The sequence below is a fragment of the Emydura macquarii genome, unplaced genomic scaffold (genome assembly GCF_026122565.2).
Source record: "Emydura macquarii macquarii isolate MOO-44397 ecotype Brisbane River unplaced genomic scaffold, CSIRO-AGI_Emac_v2 contig_3295, whole genome shotgun sequence".
Taxonomy (NCBI): Eukaryota; Metazoa; Chordata; order Testudines; family Chelidae; genus Emydura; species Emydura macquarii.
The window spans coordinates 189496-210649 of NW_027133432.1; the positions used below are offsets into that span (position 1 = coordinate 189496).

The 21154-nt window shown below is 45.3% G+C and overlaps 1 protein-coding gene across 5 annotated transcripts in view; it reads left to right on the top strand.

Annotated features, from left to right (window-relative positions):
• The window catches only part of FAM135A (family with sequence similarity 135 member A), a 153543-nt gene that overhangs the window by 86791 nt on the left and 45598 nt on the right, over nt 1–21154 (top strand). For all 5 annotated transcript variants that reach the window (XR_010917105.1, XM_067532673.1, XM_067532675.1 and 2 more), the window contains exons 13-16: nt 8941–9014; nt 9305–9459; nt 9729–12069; nt 16215–16375. Coding sequence is in view for 4 of the 5 variants with exons in the window: in XM_067532673.1 (XP_067388774.1) it covers nt 8941–9014; nt 9305–9459; nt 9729–12069; nt 16215–16375 (2731 nt within the window). In the remaining variant the exon portion in view is untranslated. The remainder of the gene's footprint in view (nt 1–8940; nt 9015–9304; nt 9460–9728; nt 12070–16214; nt 16376–21154) is intronic.

The window sequence follows — 21154 nt, forward strand, 5'->3', positions numbered from 1 at the left end:
AATAGAGATACTAGATTGATGTCTTATTACAATAATCATAACCCACTAAAAGCCCTCTGTCCCCCCTCCCACACACCCTTCCCCATCCATGACTGGAGGGGTGTTAACTGGCTACTTCACCTTGAATGGTCTCTTACAATATGTGTTAACTACTTATGCTAAAAAGTCTGTTCCACTTTGTATTAAGCTGTGACACTGAGTACGTTTCCCAGGTCTGAAGGAGAGGTCAAAAGCTTGTCTCTCTTACCAACAGAAGTTGGTCCAATAAAAGCTATTACCTTGCTCACCTCGTGTCGCTAGTTGCGTATAATGTAAACCACAAACTAAAAGTAAAACTCCCTCTTCTCTTGTTGCTAAGGTGCCACCTGAGATAAGTTATTGATAAAATTCTAAGGATCTCTCCTCCTTTTAGTCCTGATTGCTCTGCATGGTAAGGTAATTAGTTACAACTGAGGTCAGACAACTTCGGCTCTCTTGTTCAGCAGTAAGGTTTGCAACTGTATTCTTGGTGTGACATCTCCGTATCCCGGCTCTCAAATACTTTTTTCAGTAATTGGGAAGAATGCTAGCATTTGGTTTTTTTTATATTTCTTATTAGGTAGTTGATTAGGATCGTCTAACTCAGCATTTTAAGTTATTTAGTTTAGGACTCTAGCTAGTTCAACCACTACCATCAGCTGCCTTAAAATCTATTTCTTCGAGTGCTTGCTCATGTCCATTCCACTATAGGTGTGTGCACGCCTCCGTGCATGGCTACCGGAATTTTTTTCCCCTTAGCAGTTTCCGTAGGGCTGGCTCCGGCGCCCCCTGGAGTTTCGCAGACATGCCGCGGTATATGAGGCGCTGCCGGCCCTACGCCCCCTCAGTTCCTTCTTTCCACCTCTGACGGTTACTGGAACTGTCTGCACTTGCACTGCAAGCGCTTAATTCCCCGTGTTTTGAACTTTAAGTAATGATTTTTTTTGTCTTAGTTAATTAGCTTAATAACTGTTGTTAGTGGTAGTTAGAGACCTTGAGGTAGTCTAACTGAGACTTTACCGGGAGTGGGTATGCTCCAGTCTCATGGCTTCAAGCTGTGTGCTTCCAGCGGGAAGGCTTTCCCGCTAAGTGACCCCCACTGCCTGAAGATTGAGGGGGAAACCCTTGTAAGAGATGAACGGATCTGCAAGGCTTTTGGACCTTCAAAAAATCCGCCTGAAAGCCTCGCTTATGGAGCCCCCAACCAGCTCCGAACCAACCTGCTGCGGTACCCAGCATGCCGCCAGTGCAGAGGGCACTGTTGGCACTGACCCGACTCAGCACCGTGAGGAGACATAATGGGCACTCGATACTCCCCCGCACCATCTAAGCAGGCGGGGTGAAGCACCAATCCATACTGAGGTCGGATCATGGAGACCTGCTGCCTGAGCCAGCGTCTCCAGCCAAGAAGCCTTCTCCTACGCTTTGGAGTGGGGAAGCCCCTCGGCACCTACTGGCATCGTCGAACTTGAAGGCCGTCGGGTGGCAAGAGCCTTGTTGACCTTACATACGCCACTGCCGCCCATACCTCCACGAGAGAGATGAGGCTGGTGTTACGGGGGAAGCCCATGTTGGGACCCCCTGAATGGCTCAGGAGATCCCTGGTACGGGGAGGAAGATCTCCTGCAGACCAGTTTCCTAGGGTAGAGCAGAAACGCTCCCCTAGAAGTTCTCAGGTCGCGGTCGCTGGACTGACCTGTATCGAGGCAGAGAGCGAAGTCGCCTGCCCGCTGCCGGTCTCGACCCCCTGGCACCGGGTGAGGTCCATCCCATCGCTCCGGCAGTGGAGAGTTCGCTCGCAATGATGCGGCGCTAATCTCGGTCACTGGAGACAGTCTCAGTACCAAGGAATTTGCCGGGCGGGGCCGAGCCCGGTCACTGGACACAGACGCAGCACCAAGGAGTTTGCCCCCACACCAAGGCAGCTCTGAACCCGGATGCTGGAGACAGATTCGGCACCGAGGAGTTCGCCCTGCACCGAGACCGGGCAGAACCTGATTGCCGGAGTTTGACTTCGCGCCAAGATGCATGCAGAGTGCAAAGTCCTTGGTACTGGGATGATGCTCAGGTCAGCCCAGCTTGCTGAAGCGTTGTCCGTATCATAGAATCATAGAATATTAGAGTTGGAAGGGACCTCAGAGGTCATCTAGTCCAACCCCCTGCTCTAAGCAGGACTAACCTCAGCTATATCATCCCAGTCAGGGCTTTGTCAAGCCTCAGCTTAAAAACCTCTAAAGATGGAGATTCCACCACCTCCCTAGGTAACCCATTCCAGTGCTTCACCACTCTCCTAGTGAAAAACTTTTTCCTAATGTCCAACCTAGACCTCCCCAACTGCAACTTGAGACCGTTGCTCCTTGTTCTGTCATCTGCCACCACTGAAGAACAGTCTAGCCCCATCCTCCTTGGAACCCCCTTTTAGGTAGTTAAAGGCTGCTATCAAATCCCCCCTCATTCTACTCTTTTGCAGACTAAACAAGCCCAGTTTCCTTAGCCTCTCCTCATAAGTCCTGTGCTCCAGCCCCCTAATCATTTTTGTTGCCCTCTGCTGTACTCTCTCCAACTTGTCCACATCCTTTTTGTAGTGGGGGGCCCAAAACTGGACACAATACTCTAAATGCGGCCTCACCAATGCCGAATAGAGGGGAATAATCACTTCCCGCGACCTGCTGGCAATGCTCCTCCTAATGCAGCCCAATATGCTATTAGCCTTCTTGACAACCAGGGCACACTGCTGACTCATATCCAGCTTTTTATCCACTGTTGCCCCCAGGTCCTTTTCTGCAGAACTGCTGCCTAGCTCGTCAGTCCCCAGTCTATAGCTGTGCATGGGATTCTTCCTTCCTAAGTGGAGGACTCTGCACTTTTCTTTGTTGAACCTCATTAGATTTCTTTTGGCCCAATCCTCCAGTTTGTTTAGGTCCTTCTGTATCCTATCCCTACCTTCCAGGGTATCTACCACTCCCCCTAGCTTAGTGTCATCCGCAAACTTGCTGAGGGTGCAATCTACCTCATCTTCCAGATCATTAATGAAGATCCAGCAGCGGCACCCACATCGAACCTGGTAGTCGAGGTCATCAATGTCGAGGGGACGCTCTCTGGAGTGACGGTACTGCACAGTGAGAGCCTTTGGGGCAGACCCACCGTGGTCTTTTGACGGTGCCTCAGTGTCCCTTTGCGGATGTAGTAGCTGGGGGAGCCGCCACCAACAAAAGGTGCCAGAGCTCCAGGCACATGTAGCCCCAGATGGCCTTAGAGGAAATGGTCACCCCAACGGCTGTATGGAGGCCCATGGGGTTTCCTGGTGGACAGGACCATAGTCCGTCAACTCCTCGGGGATGAGTCAGTGCTTTGGGTACAGGGAAGGACTCGGATGACAATTCGGCCCTATGTGGTGAGGCTAGCTAGCTTGACGCTTAGGCCGTTTCAGTGACGGCTAGCCTTGATGTACAGTCCGAGCCGGTAACTTCTGCACCAGGAGGCTATGGTCCTCTCTCCTCCCCTCCCTAGACTGGTGGTCGACTCCTCGGGATGTGTAAAGGGACGTTCTGTTCGTGGAGCAGGCTCCTCCAGTTACCCTGATATCGGATGCCTCGGGCAGAGGGTGAAGTGCTGTATCCACGCTGACCTCTGCTCACAAGGCGTATGGCCAAGGGAGGAGAGAAGTTGGCACACCAATATAAAGATCTGTGAAATGCTTGCAGGGCTTGCGGAATGTCCCCCCGCCTTATCGAGGGCAGAGTAGTACAGGTGCTGACAGACAGTACAGCGGCCATGTACTACATCGACAGGTGGGGAGAGCCCATTCGTCAGCCCTATGAAGGGAACCTATCAGTCCTTAGGACCTGGCGGTGATCACCTTCCGGGTGTGAGGAACAACGAGGCGGACCGCGCCAAGGGGTCGCTCTTCCTCACCACGAGAGGTCGCTGCGCCCACTAAGGATGTCTATAACCATCTGGAGGGGGGTTTCCCCAAGGGTAATCTGTCTGTATCGGACTGGAGCACGAGGTGTCTGCAGTGCTGCTCTCTCCGTGGTCAAGGGGCGGGGGCAATTGTCAACGCCATTCTTTGGTAGCGGTCAGAGAGCTTCATATTCACTTTCCCGCCTTTCCCCTCCTGCATACAGTCCTGCTAAAGATAAGGAGGGGTTAAACAGATGGTATCTTGATTGTTCCGGCCTGGCCACGCTAGCACGGATTCAGCATACTGCTGGATTTCTCGATCGCCTGCCTCGGGAGCCTCCGAGACAGCATGATCCCAGATCCCAGGATCACCTGGACCCTCCACACTTCAGGGAGTGGTGGATCGATGGCCAAGGGACCACAAGTGAGCTGCTCAGAGCAAGTCCAGTGAGTCCTGCTGGGTGGGTAGCAGGAAGCCCTCCATGCAGGTTGTGTACCGGGTTAAGTGGAAGTGGCTGTTGCCTGCAGGGAGGAGTCCTGGGGTATTCTGCCTAGCCTTTTGCCAGTACAGGAGATCCGGGAAATACTTGCCACAGTTAAAGCTCCAGGGACCAGCTGCGGCTTCCGCAGAGGCCCACCTAGCAGCCATATCAGCCTTCCATCAGTTGTTGGAGGGGGAATTGTGGTTCTCCCACCTGATATCAGTTAGAGCCTCCCGCTCCCTTCAGGAACCTATCCATATGTCTGTGACCCAGTGCCTCCCTGGGATCTCGACCTGGTTCCCCCCCCCCCCCCTTTGGAACCCATGGCGTCATGCCCTCTACTCCTGCCTTCTGGGAAGGTGGCCTTCCTGGTGGTGTTTACCTCGGCAAGGAAGGTCTCCAGGATCAGGGCTCTGACCTCAGAGCCCGCCCCCCTCATACTATATTCTATAAAGATAAGGTTCATTGAGGCCGCACTGCACCTTCCGCCGCAAGGTGGCTTCCCAGTTTCATTGTGACCAAGATATATTACCCCCTATGTTTCCCTGAACCACACGGTTCGGAGGAGAAGAGAAGGCGGCACTGCACCAGGTATACTGATCAAGTATACGAGGCCATTCTGGAGAGCGATGCAGCTCTTCGTCGCAGCAGCCGACGGGATGAAAGGTCCACCGATCTCTGCCGTTGCATTTTCCTTGTGAATAACTTCCTGCATTGTTTTCAGCTATGAGCAGATGAAGGTGTCGCTTCCAGGCGCCACCACAGCTCACTCAACAGAGCTCAAGCTCCATCTACAGCCTTCCTAGCGGAAGTGCCAGGACAGGGCACCTGCAGAGCAGCTGCCAGGCTGGCGGTACATACCTTTACATCCCACCACGCCTCTGTCCAACAGGCATGGGAAGACACGGGCTTCAGCGGAGCTGTGCTGCAAGCAGCTCACCACTAACTCCGGTCCACCTCCAAATACTGCTTGTTAGTCACCTATAGTGCAATGGACATAAGCAAGCACTCAAAGAAAAAACAAGGTTACTTACCAATAACTTATGTGCTTCGAGATGTGTTGCTCATGTCCATTCCCCAACCCACCCACCGTCCCTGCCACCGGAATTGGTGGAAAGAAGGGACTGAGGGGACGTAGGGCCGGCAGCGCCTCATATACTGCGGCATGTCTGTGGAACTCCAGGGGGCGCCAGAGCTGGCCCTATAGAATCTGGTAAGGGGAAAAAAGTTCCGGTAGCCATGCACGGAGGCATGCACACACCTATAGTGGAATGGACAAGAGCAACACATCTCAAAGAACATCAGTTACTGGTAAGTAACCTTGTTTTTTAATTGCTGAGTATCATCTGAGTCACTCACCTTCTTAGTACACTAGCAAGTAAACTGTCAGTTATGAATGAGGCCTTTTGGTTTTATATAATAGTGAATTCCCTCATTTGCCAACTGGATGTTTTAATGGGCACTTTTGATTAAAGTAGACATGTTTGGGAGATAGACATTTGTTTTAAATACTTTAATAAGGTAGACATATTTTAATAATTAAAAATTTAAATAATAAAGTAGACATGTTTAAATATTTTAATAAAGACATAAACATATCAGATGTCTATTGCTAGGAAAAGGTCAACCATATGCTAATGTTCCTAGCTGCTACCTGCTTAGAAAGGATGTTAAGATTAGTTAGTGCAACATCAATATTAATTATGTAAGTGATCAGTATTATTACTACTATGCCTTTCTGTAGAGTGCCTTTCTCCGAAGAATGGCATAAAGCTGGAAGATCTGCATCTTTAACCCAGTTGACAGCACTCAGTCCTCTATTTCCATTTCTAATCACTGGTTTAGCACAAAAATCAATTATACTTAGATTTTGGATAATTTGAGTAATATCACTTTTATTAATATGATGCACAGGTTTCCTTTCCTAAATTACAAGCTCTTCAGGGCAGGGACTGTGTTTTACTGTATGCTTTAAAATTGTCTAGCACAGTTTTTGTGGGTGCCACCATAATCCTAACAATAATAATAAACCTAGCACTTTCAGCTGGATCCGAGCTGGCTTGTTCTCCTTTAAAGGAGCGTGTCTCAGATAAGTTGGTCCCTGACTCCTCTAAAAGGGCTAGACCCCATCACAAAGAGGAAAAGTTGATTCCTGTGTAAAGAACTTTCCCTTGATGTGTGATTGGAGTGTCTCATTGAAGTTTTTGTTTTGTTTTGTTTTGTTTTGTTTATGCCTTTCCCATTTGAACACCGGTTCAAGCTCTCGCTCAGACTTTCAGGGCAGGGATATTAATATGGCTTTTTCTCCATATTTCACAGACTATGCTAATTTTTCTTTATAAAGGTAGTCTCATTTTTCCAGAATAAAAGGACACAATCTCTTGTAGGAATGAAGTGGAGAGTGTGTGGTTTGTCTGATGATATAAAACAAAAACCAACTAGCCATGTTGAGCTTATGCTTCCAGAGCAGCAAATTTAAGATCTAAGGAAACATTATAACTGGAAGTCTACTTCTACAAACAGAAACATTTCTGTATCATTTAAATATGATTCCTTGGGATAGGAAAAATAGATTAACTTTCTCTGCTGGTAAAAGCTATAAGAAAAGCCACAAGTCAAATGTGCAATGCAGTTTCCCTTTTAACCTGCTGTTTTCACTTCCCCATTACTTTTTTAAATCTTTCCCTAGTGGTTGAACTTTTTCATGCTTGATGATAGCCTAAAGGTGAATTTTGTGGTAAAGTGATTCATATCCTGTTTTTGTTTTTTCTGAATTATGCAACTGGGATAAAATATTTTCCTATATTTTTTCCATTAAAAAAATTTCATGTAAATGATAGAAACTTGAAAAATCAGAGATTGACATGTGGCTAGTTCTCTCTGAGAAATATTTACTGTGGACACTTATTGGCACGGAAAATAAGACTTAAATGGGTTTTACACATAAACCAAAAAGTCGTTTGGGCTTTTCAGTTTAATTATTGCTTCTGAGTACATGTGAATTGCATAGTACCATAATCTCATGCTGCAGAACTCAACAGTGCTTGACTAGATTTTCCTTGTATTGTATGTAGCGGTGATTACTGGTGTACGTGTTTAGCTGATATGGTAGCACCCAGAGGATTCAATTGAGGATTGGGCCCCATTGAATTATACAAATGCATATTGAGTCTGTTTCAACCCTGAAGAGTTTATAATCTAAGAGACCACGAGTATATCAGTTACTCAGAGGAATGGAAGGGGATGTGCAAAAGAAAGTAGTAAGAAAACATTATTAAACAGATTAGCTTCAAGTATAGTTAGATGGCTGAGTGATTTAAACATTTCTTAAAATTGTTATATGAGTCAGTAAATAAAACAGATATTTGTGTTGAAAATAGCCTATGGAGTTGCAGAAAACTCTCTTGTTCTATACCCCAACACTTTTCTCTGCATCTCTTTTAAAACCAACCAAACTAGATAAAACTTGTTATAATGCAGCATTACAGTTGCATGTTTGGGCATTGTAAACTGCAGCGTAGTGTGCATCTCCGGCACCCAGGGGCCAATACATGTATTTGCGGCCCCCTTCCCCCGATAGCGGCGGCACCCTGCGGTGGGAGGTTTGCGGCCTGTTTCCCGCTCTCCCCCACACCCCCCCACTGTGGGAGGCGGCGGCAGTGGCGTACTGAGGGGTTCAGGCACCAGCCAGGGGCGGGGGCACCGGCCAAGCTGCCCCCCCACTGATCTCCCTGGCGGCTGCACCAACCCGGCCCACGGCTTTCTTGTTGTGCCCAGCCCGGGGGCAGAAGGGCTGTGAGGACGGGAGCGGAGGGGCCGGTCATAAACTCTGTAGGGGATGTGAGCGGAGGCGGTTTCTCCAAGGAGGGCCTGGCTGGCAGCGCCCCCCCACTCCCAGGCCAGTGCCCGGGGGCATGGTCCTTTCCCATCCTTCCCCCCCTTGGTACGCCCCTGTTCAGGAGCAATGGTAAAGGCAATCTAAAATGAAAATATTTTGTACATTGTAATTGGACGGATGGACTATATTTTGTTCACTTTGAAATCTGGGACAGAAAAAGGTCAAATTACACACTCCTGGATAATTTTGACCTGCTGCATTCTCAGGAACTGAAGAATATTTGATGAATTTTCACTGTTGAGGGATAACCATCATATGTTTTTGAATTTGCTCATAAGAAATAAATTTAAATAAAAGGAAATTTAGTTAATCTTAATTTTTTTGTTCACGTCTTCGTTATGTATCCAGATAGGCAACTGGGACATGTTACCTTTCCCCTATTTAGTCAAGACTATGCTGCCTATTCAAAACTAATGTCTGCCCCAAGTCTACATCTGTTAGTGCTTAAAAAAAAAAGTATTAAACTGACACTCTTGTTCATGAAATTTGATGACCAAACATTTCATGAAAATATTACTATTTATTCATGTGAGACACTGACATTGTGATAAAGCAATGTTGTTGGTTTTTTTTTTTTATTGTTTTTTCAATGTAAAAATAATTCTTATTTTGCTAGTTGCAATTATTGGAATCTTTCAGGTACGAAGGTTTTCTGAAGCATTCTTTTGTCTTGAGCATCCAAGGCAAGCTGCTCTTGCATATCAAGAACTACAGTGAGTAACTTGAAATAGAATATATTGAGGCTTTTCTTATTACTTTTCCTAATCTTGTTGCTAACTAAATACACAGAAACAGCTGTTATAGTGCACAGCATATGGCATGTCACAAGTATTATCTTTAATATGTTTTAGATTACAAAAATGCTTTGTGCGTACTTGTGTAACTAATTTAATCAGAACTTAGATTTAGTGTATTCTGTTTAAATATTAACAGTAATAATTTATCTTTAGGATTACCTTCTTCTCTTATAATTATTTTCTTAATGTAAGGTAATATTTTTCAGTGCTCAGAGTCATTTGCAGATGTGTACAGCTATCAAAAACACCTCCTTCTGTAGTTCTCTTCCACCTCTTCCTATTGAATGCAGTGAACTAGATGGAGACCTGAATTCATTACCTATAATCTTTGAAGATCGGTATTTAGATTCCATTACTGAAGGTAAATATAAGCTCATGCGTTTTTCCTCTGAAAAATGAGTTTAAAACTATAGAAAAATCAGGTATCTTTTTCTGTGTATTTTCTAGTTATAGAGAAATGTTCCTTTGAAATGTTTATCTAGTGCGCCTGTGTGCGTGTGTGTGTGTGTGTATATATATATTATATCTTAAAGATTTTTTATATTTAGTAATGAAAGTTGCATAGCTTTAGTAATTTTGCATAATCTTGTTATAAACTGCACTTTTCTTTTCTCTTTTTTTTGGTAAAAGATTTGGATGTACCCTGGTTGGTAGTTGAGAATCTTCAGAGGTCAGATTCCAATAAGCTGGATAAATTTGAAGCCGAAGAAGGTTTTGTAGCTGGTTTTTCTAGCCCAGAATTGAATATCAGACCTGCGGGTGCCTATAGTATTTGGCATTCAGAAAGTGAAAAGCAGCTAACAAAGTCTTTGAAAGGGAAAAATGAAGATGCAAATAAATCCAAAGTTAAGGTTACTAAATTAATGAAAACAATGAAAACTGAAAACACAAAAAAAATAGTAAAACAGACCTCTAAGGACTCTGTGGTCTTGGTAGGCTACAAATGTTTGAAAAATACAGCACCAGAGGACATCTCTAAATGCTATGAAGGCAGGCCTTCAAATCATCAAAAAGGACTGGACCCTCCACCAGGTGGCTTTGCTTATGACACAAAGACCTGCACCAGACAAATAAGTCAAAAAGAACTTAAATATTTGCCATCCAGAGCTGAACAAAAATCTGCCAAAACTGACCATGTTCAGCAAAGCCAGTGTAGCCCTGTGATTTCTCATTGTGCAAATTCTGCTGTATTTGGCAGACTTAATGTCTCCCAAGCAGGTACTGGAGTTACACAAGTGGATAGCATCCTGATGTCTAGAAGCATAGTTGAAGATTGTCATGGCTGTCAGCCAGCTTCACTAGGAGTGAGGACAATTGAGGTCAAACCAAGTAACAAGAATCCTTATGAAGGAGAGAAAGTGACTGTTCGTACTGGGTCATGGGCAGAGCTTCTGCAAGATGGAGTGCATGGAGAAAATTTACAGGTGACTAACTTTCAGACTACAGAATCTGGAAGCAAAGCTAATTCAGGGGAACAGGCACTAATGCTTGAAAAGGAAGATGGGCAAGAAACAAACTTCCAACATATTGGAGATGCCTTGACAAAAATAAAAAACAATCATTCTGCTCTTCCTGCAAAAGAGATTCACGCTGCTGTAAGTGGAGACATGATTAAGTTACCAGATGTTAGTGTCACTTATGCCTCATCTAGGTTTTCAGATTCAGGTGTAGAAAGTGAACCAAGTTCTTTTGCAGCACACTCCAACCCCGATGTGTTTTTCGAAGCCGTTCAAGGGCAAAGTGCTTACAACAGTGAAAGGCTTTTTCCTCAGCTTTTACTAAAACCGGATTACAATATAAAAAATGCAATAGAAAACCATTGTACTGAAAGTACCAGTGCACTGAGTGAAATACAGTCATCCCTGACATCCATAAACTCTCTACCATCCGATGATGATGATCTTTCACCTGATGAAAATTCAAAGATATCTGTTGTACCTGAATGCCAACTAAGTGACAGCAAAACTGTATTAGATCTGGGAACAATTGATTTGCCAAAATGTGATGACAGCAAAAAATCAAATATAATTTTGCAGCAACAGTGTGTTGTATTTTCAGCGCATTCAGACAATGAAACTGTCTCTCTACATTCCTCACTTTCAAGCATAAAAGATCCTTTACAGTTAGTTGCTTCAAATGAAGATATATCTACTGAGATGAAAAGTTACAGCCCACATGCAAACTTTGACACCGTTTTTAAGGACTCTCTAAGCCGTGATAGGCATCAGAACACTACAGAAGTAGCAACTGAATTACATTCAGAAGTTATTTATCTGGGGGAGCCATGTGTTGTTTCAGGTTCAGAATCTAGTAATGTTGAGTGTAATGTAGAGAAAACAAATGAGGGAAAACTTAACAGACCTTTAGAACTAAAGCAAGCAACTGAGGAATTGCCAACAGTTGAAAGTAAAACTCACTCAGATGCAAATAATCTCTCATCAACCAGCAGTACCGATATGGTGAAACAAGGTCTTGTAGAAAACTACTTTGGCTCTCGAAGTAGTACAGATATTTCTGATATTTGCCCTACTGACAACAGCAATCCTGTTAGCCCTCAAAAGGAAACATCTGAAAAACAAACCATTGGCTCTTCACAACAGGAAGAGGAGGAGGAGGAGGAGCAGGATCAAGAAATGGTTGAAAATGGGTATTATGAGGAAACGGATGATAGTTATATTTTAGATGGAGGTACAAATGTGGACTCTGAGGAGAATCATGGTGTAATGGAAGAGAAAGAGTTGAGATCTGAAAGGATCAACAGCGAATATTTAAGAGATGGAATGAATATGACTCCTGTCTGTACTCCTGGTTGTTTGTCTTTTCCCTCTGCCTTGAGAGACTCTCCTTGCAGTGTTATATGTTCTTCAAAAAGCAAATCTGATGCAATTACAAAACAGCCAGTCAGCACATCTTGCAGCTCAGCTTCATCTGTTTCCTGGTATGAAAGCTCCCCCAAACCTCAAATGCTAGTGTAAGTGATTATTTTTAAACAAAGTCTCTTTAAATTTTGAAAAACTTAAAATATGGTATTTAGAGGGAAAAGAAACATGGTCTTTGATCAAGATACCTTCCCAGGTTCTGAATTATAGATTTATTTCCTCCTGCACACATAACTAACTTTTCAGGTTTTAGAGGCTTGTTAGAAAGTGTATGTTAACACACAATTCCAGTTATCACCTCTGCACATTCATGTTGTTTGGCAAGTTTAAAGCAAAATTTGAGATTTTTATATTGAATATATTTACATTAAAACACTTTTTAAAATGAGAAATTACAGAATATTTCAGATTCTCAGAGAAAAGAAAAATGGCATTTTATAAAATGAAAACTTAATATAGTAAATAAAGGAAAAGACACATCATAAGTTATAAATTGTTTAAGACAACATAATTAGCTGCCTAGCATAATTGGCCAAGCAAAGTGAGGTGTGTAATGCTCAACTCAGTGGCAATTTCTGTCAGTCTGTTTGTCTGTAACACAATAACTGTGGAACACTACATCCCACCAATTCCAAAATTACAGGGAATGTTCCAGGCATCCATGAGTACAAGCCTATTACTTTTGCTGCAAATCGGAACACCAGAGAAGGCTGATTCAAGGGAAAATCAGGGCTCCCGGATTGTCTGGTGCTGCAGACAGAGGAAACTCTGCCTCCACCCCCTTGCTATGTACACATATCAGAGGCAGCAGCTTAACTTGCCATGTGGGAACATTGTGCCATATCCTGAACTGTAACAGAAATAAGAGAGATTTACAGGGAGGGTTTGTATGGGGAAAGTGGGGACAGGGTGAGGGAGAAGTGGGGATCCAGTGAGGGAAGCAGGAGTGACTAGAGGGCTAGGGAATGGTGGAAGGAAAAACAGGGACCTGGCAAGGTCTGGGGCCTGGGTGGTGGTGGTGGAATCGAGGGTGGAGAGAAATGGGAGGGGATGGAAGGAGGGGACCTGGAGGTTAAGGGGGAAAAACAGAGACCCAGAATAGGGGTGAGTGGATGAGGAACAAAGCGGGAACTTTCAAGAGATTGGATGGGGATGAGGGAGTGGTGGTGATGAGGGAAGCAGGGGTCCAGAGAGCGGGATTGGGTGGGTATAGAAGCAGAGACCCAGAGTTGGGAAATAGAGCTGGAGAAGAATAAGCAGGAACAGGGGAGGTGAGATAGATGAGGGCGGGAAAAGGAGCTCTGGGAAGAGTGGAGCAGGCACTGTAGGGGTGTGTGTGTAGAGATGGGATGGGGGAATGAAGAGGAACACAGAGACCCTGCCATTGGGGGTGAGGGGAGAATAGGAGTCAGTGGTATGGGGGAGGAGACACAGCCACTGGCATGAGGACAGGGGTGATGGGATTAGTAGAGAGTCCCTGAAATGGTTGGGCATGGGAAGGCGTCACTCAAGGTGCTTGTGGGGGAAAGAAGGAGGAATGGAGGGATGCAAGAAGCTCCAGGTGGGCACAATGTGCTCTGCTACAGAAGCTACAGTGTGTGTTACCCCTACTGGTAAAGAGTGGGAGCATTAAAATACTCTCATCATTTACATTTATTAGAGCTATAGAGGTACAGTAATTCATAAAGTCTGGATCTACACTAATGACTACATGTACAATAATTAAATATAAATAAGCATAGACAAGGACACTTAGATTAGAGTCCTTTTTTCTGGTGAAGTGATTTTAGAATCACCTATTTTCCTGACTCTCTCACTCATGAGACTTCACATAATGGTCTTTTTCTCTACTAACGAAGACTGTACATGGCTCCTTTTGGAGCAAATCACTGCCAGTTCTTCCGTGTATTCAAAATGGCAGCTGGTAGACAATTCCAAGCATTGTCTCCCATCCTTTGGTGACCTATGGAATGAGGCCTGGATGCACAAAAGGAGGTAGGCTTTCCCACCATTCCCTATGCCTCTGGTCCCTGCACCTAAGTCCCAGTTTTATGCTCCACTGCGATGCACAAAATTCCCACTGAGCTGTCACCTAATCCTGTAAGTGCCTAAATAAGTCAGCAACTAAGTTTTTGCAATAGAAATTCCCTAGGTACCTATTTTTCTACTTCTAAGCATTTGCCATGCTGTCTTCCTCTAGGCGCCTGGATATCTATTTCTTGCTTAAGACCCAGAGCAATTCACAAACCGCAGGAGGGTACTGAGCATTTGGCCTCTTAAATTGAGTGTGGGGCCCAATCCAATAGGTGTGCTCAGAGGCTACCTATCAGATTGGGCTCCCCAGGTGAGTTCACACAAAACAGCAAAGGTCGAGGGAGGATGAAGAGCCCCCTCAAAACTTTTAGCACAGTGATTAGGTACTCATCCAGGAGGTGGGGAGTCCTCCAGTTCAAACCTGAGTCTCCCACATTCTGGGTGAATCCTCTAACCACCAGGTTATAGACTCATTCTCATGCTTGTTTGCTCTCTCTCTCTCGCTCTCTCAAAGATCATGGAGTGAATAGACACTGGATTTATGGTCTATTACAACAATCTATAATCCACTAAAACTCCTCCCCCCACCTGTTCCCTTCCATCCATGACTGGAGAGATGTTAACTGGCCACTTCACCTTGGATGGTCCCTTGAAATAAGTGTTAACTATTTATGCTAAACAATCTGTTTCACTTGTATTTAGCAGTGACGCTCTGAGTACGTTTCCCAAACCTAAACAGCTTTGCGTAAACTTGAAAGCCTGTCTCTCTCACCAACAGAAATTGGTCCAACAAAAGATATTACCTTGCCACCGTGTCTCTCTTTCACATGGGCCATAGAGAGAGAGAGAGAAAGTACAAGCATGAGAATGACTCTAGTCTGGTGATTAGAGCAGTCACACTGGATACAATCTCTGTGCTTGAGTGACTGTCATTCACTATTTATCCACAGTGCAACAGCTTCAACAGAAGAGATGGAGTGATCCCCACCTCTAAATATCCCGCAGCCCAGTGGTTGAGCACTCACCTGAAAGGTGACAGATTCTGTTCATATTCCTTTTACCCCTCAGATGGAAGGGGGAATTGAATCAGGTGTCTCCCACATGCTTGTTGAGTATCCTAACCACTGGGCTAAAAGTTGAGGGAGATTCTCCTCCCCAAAACACCATCCCTATCTTGCTGTTTCGTGCTAAAATGGTATAGGTGCCTAACTCCAAAAAGAATTCCCAAGTGTGAATTGCTAGCAGATTAGCACCTTCCAGCAGCCTAGATTTAGGCTACATCTACACTACAGCACTTACAGCGGCGCAGCTGCACCCCTATATCACTAGTGATGGAAACGCTTTAAGCCGATGGGAGAGAGCTCTCCAGTTGGCTAAAGAACTCCACCTCTGTGAGAGTCTATATTGGCACTCAAGTTGGTATAACGGCATCACTCAGGGGTGTGAGGGAATTGGGCTTAGCTCAACCCCTTTCATCAGCATCTGTCATTGACTAATTTAGGTGGCTTCCTGCCTAGCGTGCTGATTTTTGTGAATGTCAGGCCTAGATATTTATCTCGCCCCATTCACTGTATAATAGCTTTGGCAGGCTTTGTGAATTGCAATGATTCTTCTAAGTGCCTAAAAGTTAGGCATTGTGATGCTCAGCCTTGCAACACCTAACTCCTTTTGTGCATCCAGACCTATGTGCCTGCCTAATCCAAACTCAGTAAAGTTAATGGGAATCTGTACTTTGACTTCAGTGAGCTTCAGATCAGGCTTTAAGACCTAATTTTATTTACATGAATATTTCATTTAGATGAATGCTGTTTGCTGCTCTTGGCAGGAATAACTCCAAAATCTTGTGTTGATCATTATGATATGCCTCAAAGCCCACCAATTTGCACAGGTGTTTGGAGAGCTTATGTTTGTGGGTAGGAACTTTATTTGGGGAGAATCGATTTCATGGGAGCTGAGGTGGAAAATTTGAATTTTGGGGACTGACTTCTTTTGTTAATTTGTCACTTATTTGTTTTTAATAATTTTGCATTTTTAATAATTGGTGCCTGAGCCTGGGATAAATGTTTTTCATGCTTCATATGAACGAAATAAATGAAATATTTAAGTAAAAAGCAGTGGAATTATGTTCTTGGAGACTCTACATTTGTTGGATTTTAATAAGTTATATAACAGAATTGTTATAGTAAGCATTGTTTTGTTCCAGTTTTTTCCAGGCTAAAGAGGAATTAAAGCAACTTAAACTCCCTGGATTTATGTATAGTGATGTTCTCAGACTGGCTTCATCAGTACCTTATTTCAGCACAGAAGAGGATGAAGGTTCAGAAGATGGAATACATCTTGTAGTCTGTGTTCATGGCCTAGATGGTATGCTGTGCTGGCTTTTACTGAATTACAGATCAGTTGAGATTGTATATCAAGTTTTGGTTTTGTTTTGAATTCTGAATTAAATCATATTGAAAGAAATAGATTCATGAAAGTGAATTGAGAACCAGATGTTATTCGAGCAGTGTCCCTATGAGTGCTCAGATGTTCATGCATCTCTTAAACTCTTGATTGGAGATTTTTCTGTTAGTAGTGCCCATTAGGCCTGTGCATGTGTCCTGTGCCTCTTTGTCCCAGACACTGAGGCTATATAGTGATGCGCAGGCAGACCATCCTCAGTTCCTTCTCTACTGCCTTGGTCTTAGATGGAGCTTTAGCATGTCTGCCTTGAGAGTGCCTCAGCTGTTTTGTATTCCATTTTACCTATAGTTGTTTTTTTTTTTTAGGATTAGTTAGTATAAGTTATAGTCAGTTAGTTAGCACTTAGTGAAAGGATAGTTTTCCTCCTCTCTTTTTCTCCTTGGGGAGCCTTGTCTTCTAGTCAGGCATGCCTGCCTTGTCAGGTTTCAAATGCTACCTCTCTTGTCGAGAGGCTATACCTGTGATCAACAGCAACTCTAAGTTTATTGGTTGCTTGGGGGAGTCCCATGTCTCCCAGGAGCACAACTTCTGTCTAGCCTTCAAGTCTGGAAGAAAGAAGAACAGGGAAATTAAACTCAGACTGTTAATGATGGAACACTCTACCTGACCAGTTTGAGTCAGGTCAGAAGATTCCCCTCCCCTGTGCACCTTCTCCCCAGTACATGTGTCTCCAGACACCTTCCTGCACTGCACCCCTTCCACCTTGATGCAAGCTTCTGCTAAGAAGGGGAGATCATTGGAGGCTTCAGAGAAGACTTCCAAAAAGAGGAGCATGGATTCTTATCTTAAGGAGCCTGCTCTGAAAAAGCCCAGATCCCCTGGGAAATCTGTGGCTTCTAAAGCCTTGGCCTCTCAGCTCAGTATCGAGTCAAAGGACTCCTCCTCCAGTACCAGTGAGGCCAGAAAGTCTTGAAGGAGAGACATGACTGACGGGGCTTCAGTACTCTCTACCACTGATAAGGAGGGCAAGCATTAACACCCTGGTCTGGTACCATCGGGTTCAGTTCTACCTTTGGTATCTATCCATTTGGCATCCTGGGACTCAATCGGGACCTACATTGGTACACCCATCATCGACAGTATCGTCAGCTTCAGCTACTATGCCCTTGACTACTATGTTGATACCAATTCCCTACTCAGTACTGTGGGAATTCAGATACACAAGGGACCTGTCCGTAACAGGTGATCCAGAATCCCTGCTCCTCATGGGTACTGAGCATATCTCAGTACCAAGACCTCGATCTCCAAACTACTACAGTCCTCCAGTAGTTCAGGACTCTACACCTTTTCATTGGGTGTTCTTCCATTGGACAATATTGAGGAGGATGAAAGGGACTCCCAGTCAGTCTCTTATATTTCAGTTCAGTGTTCCCCGGTGTATCCTGTCAGAAACCCATTCTTTGACAATCACAGGGAAGTTTGCAATCATCATCCAACGTGATGGACTCAACCCTGCATGCCACCCCTACTCCCATATAGGCCCCTCTAATGGCTGTACTAGGATCCCGGGGTACTTAATAGCAGCAATTTGCCAGACTGTCAGTACTGTCTCATGGGGAGGCTCGGGTGTACAGTCCTCTCTTCCCCAACCAGCCCACAGGAGTAAACGTTTGAGAAGGAGGCCAGGGCAAAGAAAGAGGCAACCTTCAAACACCTGTTTCATTCTCATTTCCAGACAAGGTGGTTATGCCTCCACCACCTCCAATGGCCGACGATTTTCAGTAATTTCAAGACCTCATAAAGAGGATAGCTGACACATTTCAGATTCCATTTGATGAGATGAGGGATTCACAACACAAACTGTTCGATATCCTACAGTCAGCCACATCTTCTGGTATGGCATTACCCATCAACGAGGGACTTTTGCATCCAGCTAAGACTGTGTGGCAAATATCTGCCACTATTCTGCCAACATATAAATGCGCAGATAAAAAGTATTATGTTCTTCCTAAGGACTCTCATTTCCTATTTGAATATCTATATACTTATCCCTACCCTGGGTCGCTGGTGGTAGCAGATGCCAATGAAAGGGACAGGCAAGGCCAGATGGGTTCTACCCCAACGAATAAAGAGGCAAAGAAGCTTGATTTGTTTGCATGTAAGGTTTATTCTACAGCAAGCCTACAACTGTATGTGTCCAACCAGCAAGCGCTGTTGGGTAGGTACCACGTCAACATCTGGCAGTTGTTGGGTAAATTCTCCAATTCCCTGCCACAGGCATCCAGACCAGAATTCGAATCCATCCTGGAGGAAGGGAGAACAGTTGTTAGAGCCTCCCTTCAAGCAGCTGATTCCACAGCAAGGTCCATGGCATCGGTGATATTGATGAGAAGAGCTTCATGGCTCCAATCATCTGGCGTTTCAGCGGAGATCTAACAGTCCATTCAGGACTTCCCCTTCAACGATTCAGCCCTGTTCGCTGACCAAACCGACACCAGACTACACGGGTTGAAAGATTCAACAGCCACTCTGCGATCCCTGGGCTTGTACACTCCATCATTCACCAGGAAGCACTTCAGACCACATCAGCTGCAGAGGTTCATGGGACCTCCCTATGGAGAGCCTTACAAGAGAAAGAATAGGGATTACAAGAGGCGTCAAGGCCACTCCTCATTGACTGCCTCCCCAATTGGGCTCGAGCCTCTACCATCAATGGGAAAAACAGAACTTTTGAAAATATGCTCAAGGGCAACTACCAGACACTCCAGATCTGGTTTCCTATTTATTTTCATCCTGTCTTACCCCCTTCCTTCCAACCTGGACCACCATAGCCTTGGCCCACTGGGTCTTGAACATGGTAGAAACAGACTATATCCTCCAGTTTAACTCGCTCCCACCTCCCCATGCACCTTCCCCATCCCTCTTCTGAGCAACTTCTTGTCCAAGAGGTGCAGCCCTCCTGCAAGGGGGCACAGTGGAGGAAGTTTCTCAAGTACTGAGAGGAAGAGGCTTCTCATCTCGCTACTTCCTGATCCCAGAAACAAAAGGCAGCTTGAGGCTTATCCTGGACCTGCGAGACCTCAAGATACCTCAAGAGGTTGAAGTTCCATATGGTATCTCTCGTGGCTATCATCCCTTCTCTGGATCCAACCAACTAATACGCTGCCTTTGACTTAAAACATGCCTATTTCCATATCTCCATTTTCTCAGGTCACAGAAGATTTCTACAGTTCATGGTGGGCATGCAACACTATCAGTTCATGGTGCTCCCTTTGGTCTCTCAGCTGCACCACATGTGTTCACCAAGTGCATGGCAGTGGTAGTGGCCCATCTCAGATCTCGAGGCATTCGGGTCTTCCCCTACCTGTACAATTGGCTCATGAGGAGTCGATCAAGAATGCAAGTCCAGTGCAGCATCTCAGTGGTCAAGACCACCTGTCAAGAGCTGGGCCTACTAATAAATGAGCCAAAGTCAACAATCATTCTAGTTCAATGGATAGAATTTATTGGAGCAGTCCTGGATTCCATATGGGCTAGAGCACTCTTACCAGAAGCCAGGTTCCAGGCTATGTCGGAGCTGATAACTCGGATGTCAGTCCACCCCCTCACTATAGCAAGAATTTGGCTCAGCCCATTGAGTCACATGGCAGCCTGCCCTTGCGTGGTTCAATATGCCAGACTGCAACTGAGACCTCTCCAAATGTGGCTGGTGACCATGTACTCCCCATCCAAGCACCACCTAGATACAGTCCTCACAGTCTCTGCTCGGATACTTACCTTTCTCGAATGGTGAATGGATCTGCATCACACACTGGTGAGGGTCTCTTTTGCGGACCCGCAATTGGCGTTATTGCTAGCTTCTGATGCCTCAGACCTGGGATGGGTCATGCACCTCGGTTCCCTCAGGACCCAAAGCCTCTGAACCAGAGATGATGTAGCCTTACATATCAGTGTCAGGGAACTCAGAGCAATTTGACTGGCCTGCGAGGTGTTCCATCCTCAGCTCTCTGACACAGTAGTTAAGGTTCTCATGGACATACAGTGTCAATGTACTATATCAATAGACAAAGGGGGTGGGGACCTGATCCCCAATGTTTTGTCAGGAGGCCTTGCACTTGTGGAACTTCTGTGTGAACCACGGCATTCACCTAGAAATGGTTCATCTACCGGGGGTCAGGAATACCTTAGCGGACTGTCTCAACAGATCCTTCTGTTCTCATCATGAGTGGTCCTTGCACCCAGAGGGGGCCAGGAGCATCTTCCAGAGGTGGGGTAATCCCGAGTGGACCTGTTCACCGCCAAAGGGAACAGGAAATGCAACCAATTCTGTTTCCTGCAGGAGCTTGATACAGGCTCTCTGACCGATGCTTTTCTACTGTCCTGGATGGGCAATCTCATGTATGCCTTCCCACTGATCCCGCTGATTCACAAAGTCCTCATAAAAGGCAAGAGAGAGCAAGCGAGGATCATTCTGGTCGACCCGGCATGGCCGCGTCAACATTGGTTCGGGATGTTGCTTGATCTGTCCATAGCCCTTCCCTGGACATTGTCTTCCCGATTGGATCTTCTCTCACAGGACCATGGTCGTCTGCTCCACCCGGATCTGGCCTCTGTATACCTCACAGCTTGATTACTTCATGGCTGAGTCGAGAAAAGCAATCCTTCTTGGCACAGATCCAGTATGTTCTGTTGGAAAGCAGAAAGCCCTCCACCAGAGCATCTTACCTTGCCAAGTGGAAG